The sequence below is a fragment of the Caenorhabditis briggsae genome, assembly GCF_000004555.2.
Source record: "Caenorhabditis briggsae complete genome, chrI, whole genome shotgun sequence".
NCBI classification, from domain to species: Eukaryota; Metazoa; Nematoda; class Chromadorea; order Rhabditida; family Rhabditidae; genus Caenorhabditis; species Caenorhabditis briggsae.
Genome location: NC_013489.2, coordinates 13,445,613 through 13,453,557, shown reverse-complemented (window position 1 = coordinate 13,453,557; position 7,945 = coordinate 13,445,613). Strand labels below are relative to the sequence as shown.

General features: G+C 46.5%; 1 protein-coding gene across 1 annotated transcript in view; it reads right to left on the bottom strand.

Moving 5' to 3' along the window:
* Nucleotides 1-7,945, bottom strand: part of CBG15811 — a gene marked incomplete at both ends in the record, with an annotated part of 27,036 nt that overhangs the window by 5,816 nt on the left and 13,275 nt on the right. The window contains 8 exons of the mRNA XM_045241453.1: nucleotides 96-497; nucleotides 768-1,427; nucleotides 2,320-2,726; nucleotides 3,615-4,519; nucleotides 5,128-5,513; nucleotides 5,613-6,218; nucleotides 6,502-7,380; nucleotides 7,506-7,931. Coding sequence (XP_045095829.1) covers nucleotides 96-497; nucleotides 768-1,427; nucleotides 2,320-2,726; nucleotides 3,615-4,519; nucleotides 5,128-5,513; nucleotides 5,613-6,218; nucleotides 6,502-7,380; nucleotides 7,506-7,931 — 4,671 coding nt within the window. The remainder of the gene's footprint in view (nucleotides 1-95; nucleotides 498-767; nucleotides 1,428-2,319; nucleotides 2,727-3,614; nucleotides 4,520-5,127; nucleotides 5,514-5,612; nucleotides 6,219-6,501; nucleotides 7,381-7,505; nucleotides 7,932-7,945) is intronic.

The following is a 7,945-nucleotide window of genomic DNA, read 5'->3' as shown; positions in this document are numbered from 1 at the left end:
AGGCCGATATGGGTATCAAAATGACGGAAATCGCACGGAAAAGAGAGTTAACGTCGTGAAAATATCAAAAAACCCCATCATCAAAGCCCACTTACCTGCGCAGGCGGCTTCTCAATCATCCTATTCAACTCGTCCCTCTTCTTCGCCGCAAACTCGGCCAACTTCTGAATCTGCTCGGCGTGCTCCTTGGCCTTCTGCTCCTCCTCCAACAGTGCGAATTCCTTCTCATCGACCTTCTCCTTGACCTCCTTCCATCTTGCCTCGACGACTCTCATCCAATTCCGAAGTACGGGTTCTGCCGATGGTTGACACTTCTCCAGGATAGACTCTCCTTTGGCTAGGCATGATTTGTATCGTTGCTCGGCGTCGTCCATCGCCTGCTTCACTTTTTCAACGTCTTCCAGTCCGGCACTCTTCAGCTTCTGCTCTTCAACTGCCAACCAATCCAGGAGCGAGTGAGTTTTGGCGTCAAAGTCTTCCGCTGCTTGTTCGGCTTCCTGAAAATTAGAAATCAATCATTTTGGACTATACTATAGGCTTGTCCATAAGGCTGATTCAAAGCCATTCTCGACCAATTCTAGACATTCTAGATTGCTCAGACCTAGTTAAAGCTGTTTCAGACCAATTTCACTATATAATAGGCCGAATCTGTATCCAAAAGTTTAGCCTAGATTGGCTTTTGGATAGATCTGGAGTACTGTAAGCCTATCCAGATAGGATTACTGTAGGCCTATTCTGACAGGCCTATCCATCGGGCTGATTCAAACCCGATTGCTCACCTTAATACTATCCCCTCTGGCCCTTGCTGCCTCCTCCACCTTCTGCCACTTCTCCACCAGTCTCTCCTTAGCCTGAGCAATCGAATCACTCTCATCGACGCCCGAAGCCAACAGAGCATCGGCCTTCTTCACAACTGTCTTCACACCATTCTCCTTGGTCTTCCTCTCAACACCTCTTCTGGCCTCCTCATCCGCCAGCGACCGTACTCCATCAATATCTCCATACACTGGCTGCGTCTCGATTCTCTCGTATCTCTCGAGCTCTTCATCAACCCACGACTCCAAATCATTCATCGACTCTTCGAAGACGCCTCCTTCGAGCACGGCTTGCTCAGCCTCTCTCAGTCGATCTCTCAACTTCTTGATCATCTCGTTCCATCGTTTCGACATCTTCTCATTGCTCATCATTATCTGTTTGTATTCGGATCGTATCGCTCGTTCGGCCAGTCCGATGCCTCGCTTACGTGTCACATCGAACAGCGTCTGTTTTGCAGTCACATCACGTTGGGCTTCCTGGAAACATTTCAGATGAATTATAGCATATTTTATACTACAGTAATCCCAGAAAATCGGAGAGTACAGTAATCTAGCTACAGCAACCCTTAGTCTAGCTACAGTGATCTTACACCAATATAGCTGGAGTCGAAGCTCTAGAAACTACAGTAATCCAGGACCATTATAGAGTAATTTGGGATCGGTTCTAGTCTATTCTAATTCGGAACCCTGATCATCCAACTACAGTAATCCTAGACAATCAGAGAGTACAGTAACCCTTAAGCTAGCTACAGTAATCCCAAACCAATCTGGTTCGTTTTGGTACCATTTTGAAGCTCTGGGATTACTGTACCTATATCATTCTGATTCTAAAGTGATCCTAGATCAATCTCGAGCCAGTCTGAAGCTCCAAAAAGAGCTACAGTAATCCAGGATCATTATGAAGTAATTTGGGATCACTTCTAGCTTTAAGACGAAGAGCAGTACAGTAATCCTACGGAATCAGAGAGTACAGTAAACCTCATTCTAGCTACAGTAACCCTTAGTCTAGCTACAGTAATCCCCAAACCAATCTGGTTCGTTTTGGTACCATTTTGAAGCTCCGGGATTACTGTACCTATATCATTCTGATCCTAAAGTGATCCTAGATCGATCTAGAACCAGTTTGAAGCTCCAAAAAGAGCAAACAGTAATCCAGGACCATTATGAAGTAATTTGGGATCGGTTCTGATCTATTCTAAGTCGGAACCCTGATCATCCAACTACAGTAATTCTAGGTAATCGGAGAGTACAGTAACCCTTAGTCTAACTACAGTAATCCCTAACCAATTCGGTTCGTTTTGGTACCGTTTTGAAGCTCTGGGATTACTGTACCTATATCATTCTGATCCTAAAGTGATCCTGGCTCAATCTGGCTCATTTCAAAGCTCCAAAGAAACTACAGTAATCCAGGACTCATTTTGGGATCATTTTTGATCATTTGAGACCTGTTTAGGCCTATTTTAAGCCATAAATTCGGCTGTTTCAGTTCTAAATGGCTCCTCACCTTAATCTCCTCCAGCTTCGCCTTCAACTTATCCAACGAGCTCGTCATTCCCTGCTCCGGTGCGATTCTCTCGAGCACTTGCTCCACAAATGCCTCCAATTCATGAATACCATCCTGCCACGTGGCGACTTCATCTCGTGTCGTCGCCAACTGTTTCCCTCGTTCGGCACTTCGTCCAGAGATCTTCTCAACACGATGCTTCAGTGATACCAGTCGATTCTTGATGGGGATCGCATCCTTCTTCTCACAATAGTATTGCATTCGGACGCCCGATGCCTGGTGTTGGGTCATTGAAGTTTTACGATGAGCAACCTCGTCCATCCACGTCTCGTGGTCGGTTAGTTGCTTTTCAACGAGGTCGGGGAGGCGGGAAATCGGTGGGAGGTCCGTTAGTTTTCGTTCGGCGTCTGGAAAAGGAGAAGAGATGAAGAGAGTTACAGTAATCTACAGTTCAGCTACAGTACTCCTCATGTTGGTTGCACTGATTTATGTTTTAGCTACCTTAATCCCTGTTTGAGCTACATTAACATGTAAGATGAGCAATGAGAGAACTACAGTAGTCCAGGTCTCTAATTCCTGTTCTAGGTACAGTAAACTAAGTTTTAGCTGATTTATCCCGTTTTAGCTACCGTAATCCTTACTCTAGCTACAGTAATCCATGTTTTAGCTGTCAACTGTACCCTACCGTAATCATTTTCCCAGCTACAGTAATCTGACCCATTCTGGACTATTTTTGGTCATTTTTTCAAGTAAGTTACAGTAATCCTTATTCTAGCTACAGTAACCCACATTTCAGCTACTGTAATCTGACTCTTTTTGAGTCATATAATTTTTTCAGCTACCGTAATTCAACATTTTCGAGTTTACCGATATTTCGGCTACAGTAATCCTCATTCTAGCGACCGTAATCCAACATTTTAGAGTTCAAACTACAGTAATTTTTTTTGCCAGCCACATTAATCCGACTAGTTTTTCGAAAGCCAGAAAAAAAGGAAGAATGTTACAGTAATCCTTCATCTAGCCACAGTAACCCCTATTTTAGCCAAAATTCACAGTAATTTACAGTAAACGAAAATACAGAATATGAAGATAGTTACAGTAACCCTTATTCTAGCTACAGTAATCCGACTCGTTTTGGGTCATTTTAGGGTCATTTTTGAGACGATTTTGGCTCAGTTTAACTCGAAATTTTCAGATTTTCAGCTACAGTGTAATCCTTTTTTTCCAGTTTTTCGGTCATTTTTGAGCCTATTTCTGGCAATTTTAAGCCCCGCCCACCCCCTAAAACCACTCACCAACAATCCACGCCTCCATATCATTCAACGCTTGCTCCAACGCAACCGCTTGCTCATAGGCCAACTGTAGCTTCTTCTCCCGATCCACCAGTAGCTCTTTCACCTTGTTCCACTTGCTCTTCATGACTCCATGAGTCTTTGCAAGCCACGTGTCGTCTCCTACCGATTCCTCATCCTTCAAATATCTCTCAGTGGCCGAGAGATGCGTCTCCAGAGGTCCCGAATTCATCTCGACATCCGATTTGAGCACCTTGAACTCGTCCAACTGGAATTCCGCAGTTTCAGGAAGTCCTCCAGTTGGTTTCGTCGATTGCAGTGCCGCTTCAGTCTCCTCCAACCATCTCTGCCATCTCTCCACTTCTCCACCAACGTTCTCCGCCTCCTTCTTCGATACCTCCATCTCCACAGCCAACGTCGCCAACATCTTCTGAATCTCCGCCCATTTCTCATTCATCTCCCCGAGCTTTCCAGAAGTTTCCACGTCCAGGGCTCCAGATGCCTTCACATACTGTTGTGCGGCACCGTTTACCGTATCCACACTGTGCTGATGAGCGTGCACGTCGTTGGACAGTACCACCAGTTTACACTGAGCAATCTCAATGTCTCTGAGGTTGACTGCAGTCTTGGGTGGAGCTATCTCCTTCAGTGTCGCCTTTGTCTTGTCCATCCACGCGGTGAGCTGAGCAATCGCATCCGAGAGTTTGCCCATTTGAAGCATCGAATTCTCCAATTTGTGTTCTCTCTCGGCCAGCGTCGCATTCAGTCGGGTCCATCGTCCGTTCAGCTCGGCCACCGGTTGTCTTACTGTAGCTGCCAAATGGGGCGGAGCGTCGGCGGCGAGTTGGAGAGCCGTCGTGACGACTTGCTCTTTGGCGACACCTCGTTCGTCAACTTCGTCTTTGAATCTGCAACAAATACGGAAATTAGGAGTTCTGAAAACTGTCTGTGCGTCGTCTCGGATCGTCTAGAATTCTTCAGAATCCTCTAGATTCCTCTAAAATGCTCCTCTGGGATGTTCTAGAACCCTCTAGAATCCTCTAGAATCCTCTCGAATCGTCTAGAATCGTTTATAATCCTCTAGAAGCCTTTCACGAGTCATTCAGGATCTTCTAGAATCTTCTAAAATCATTCAGAATCCTCCTGTTTCAGTTTTCACAAGCCGTCCTAAACTCGCCTGGAGTAAAGTATCCCTACAGTAACCTTGCAACGAAATCTAGGTTACCTCCTAGCTACAGTAATCCCAATCTCAAAGATTGTCTAGAACTGTCCACAGGTCCACCACCGAGACTCCAAGGCTACAGTAACCCAGGCTATGGTACAGAAACTTAGGGCAGGTTTATCTAGCCAAAATCATTATTTCTTCCTAGCTACAGTATTCTCAATCTCCAGAATTCAATTCTCTAGATATCAACCCTCCTCTGAAGGTACATTAATCTCTTCTAGCCTTTGCTTTTTAGACAATCGACCATCTGAAGCTACAGTAACCCTCCCGAAGCCTCCCCCAACCACTAACCTATGCAACTCATCCAACAACTGTCCAATCTCGTTCATCTGTTTCGCCTGCTCAACCGGCGCCATCTTGGCCATTCGTTGCTCAGCCTTATCCAACCACTTCATGAGTGCTTCCAAGTCTCCATGGAATGCCATCGCCTCTTCCATCGCCGCAATCAGATCTCTCTTCTTTTCGGCGAACAGACCAGTGATCGTGGAGAATCCACCTCGGACGTTTGCCACCTGATTCTCAATTACAGCCTTCTCGTCGTCTGGAACGTATCCAGCCAGTTGTTGTCCGGCGATGGAGAGGGCTTCGATGCGTGGGCGCGTTCGTTCCATCTCGTTTGCCACCTGGAATGGAAATAGGCTTTTTAGGGCATCCTCTATAATCCTATATCCTGGATCCTTAGGGTCCTCAGGATGGTATCCATGGACATCCTGGGCCAATTTAAGAAGATTCTAGGCTACTCTACGCCTAGCATCAGCTCAATTCTAACCCCTTACCTGCGCAATAATCTCCTGTTGATCAGCCAACTGCTCCGGATGTCCAGTGGCCGGTTCAACCAACTCCAATCGATTCCTCAAATCATCGACAGCCTTCTGACACGAATCGAGTTCACTCCAGAAGTGTTTGGCCTTCTCCAGGACGTCTTCTAGAACAACGCCTCGATCCACAGCCTCCCTCTCGATCTCCTTCCACAACTTCTCCAGACGATTCAGTTTGCTCTCAACGTCTCCAGCAGCCGCATCGCCTTCAGGAGCCGTCGCTAGCAATTCTGATGCCGTCTGTTTCAGAGCGTCATAGGCATTTTGTTTGTCTCTCAAACTCTCGACAATCGATCGATTCTCGGCTATTCTCGATTCCAGGACACTCGGATCCGCTGAGATTCCCTCGTTCTCCTTGAGCCGATCGGCTGCTCCTTGTAGATTTGCAACCAGTGTCTCGAGTCGCTCTCCGAATCCAATCGTGGCTCCCATCATGTTGTCAATCGCATGTCCTCGACCTCGCACGCCTTCTTTCACGTCTTCATATCCTTGTACGAGTTCTCCGGCCACTGATTTCAGGAGTGGAGATTGATCTTCAGCGAGGATTTCCTGGAAAATTTTAGGCTCATTTTTAGGCATATTTTAAGGCTCTTTTCAGCTCATTTTTAAGATAATTTTAAGGATCATTTTTAGGCTCACTTTAAGGCCCTTTCAGGCTCATGTTAAGGTCCTTTTAGACTAATTTTAGGTTTATTTTTATGCTCATTTTCAAGATAATTTTAAGGATCATTTTTAGGTCCTTTTAGGATCATTTTCAAGCTATTTTTAAGGATCATTTTTAGACTCTAGTCAGCCTGATTTTAAGACCCTTTTTAAACCATTTTTTCTAGCTACAGTAATCCCTCACCTGCAAATCCGCCACATCCGCCTTGAATCCCTCAATAATGGGTCGATATCTATCCACCATCTTGGCCAACTCCTCATTATGCGCATGCATCTCCCGAAGTTCCACAGCTGGTGTCGCAGTGGTAACCGGTGGAGACGCCTGTAGTTCCGCGTCCATTTGATCCAACCACTTGTTAAGCTCATCAAACTGTGCAGTCAGTTGCTCCATCAACGCCAGGGCTCTCTCCAGAGTCTCCGTCCTCTCTGCACACAATGCCATCACCTCTTCAACCAGCTCTCTTCCCTCATCTACCGTATCCGATATCTTTCCATTCGCCTCGTTTCCCTCGATTCCCAGTTGCCTTACAACCTTCTTAGCTTCACCAGCAACATTTCTGAACTGTATCTTGTTCGCGTTGGCTTCCTCGTTGATGATCTTCTGATGCTTCAGCTGCGACTTCAAACATTCCAAATCCAACGATGGCTGGGCTCCTTCGAGAATTCGCTCACGGGCGGCACTAAACCATTCGATCAGGTACTGTAGATCGTCCAAAACCGCTCGAGACTGTTTCGACGCCATTTCGATGCGTTCGGCTCGGCGAGCAACTCGATCGGCGACTGAATTGACCAGTTTGTTCATGGCAACAGTGTTGGCGAGCAGTTCGTCAGCTTTGTCGGCAGAGCAGAGAGCCTGGAGCTGTGTGGAGAGTACGGTAAGGTCGTCGACACTCGGACGGATCTTCTGCGAAATGTCGTCTTCGAGCACGAAAATCAACTCGGCTTGGGTGTCCGGATCCTCTTCGTCGATCGTTTGAAGATCACGATCCATGTCTTCGAGAACCTGCAATGAAATTCGTTCAGAATTAGCCATTAGATTCTTCAAGAATATTTTAAGAATCTTCTAGAGTCCTCCAGAAGTCACTCACGGCGTCTAGAACCCTTCTGGGATCCCAGAACGCTTCAGAAGGCTCTAGAATCTTCTAGATCCTAACTACAGTAATCCCAGCCTCCTAGCTCCATTCCTACCTGCATAACGGCATCAAAACCGTCATGGAATCCTTCGGACAACGGAATCGCCTTGGCCAACAACGCAATCTTCTCATCAGCCGACGTCATCAGATCCGCATATCTAAACTTCAAGTCGTCCAACCGCTTCTGAGCAATCAACGCCTCCTCCGGTTCTCCTTGAATCGCCAACTGCTTGCCGACTTCGAAGATATTGGCCATCATTTCGTCTCGATCCGCTATGGCAACTGCAATTTCAGCCAGGATGTTGGTTTGCTCGACGAGGTCGTCTGGCTCAATCGGTAACTCATCCAGCTCTGTCAGTTTCACTTCTGTCTCCCCGACGAATCGAGTCATGTCCTCCTCGTCAAGTGTGAAGTCCTGGAAATGAGAATTGTCTTGAAAATACAACCTCAGCCTCATCCTCCGCCTTAGCATCAGTCTCAGCTTCAGCCTCAGCC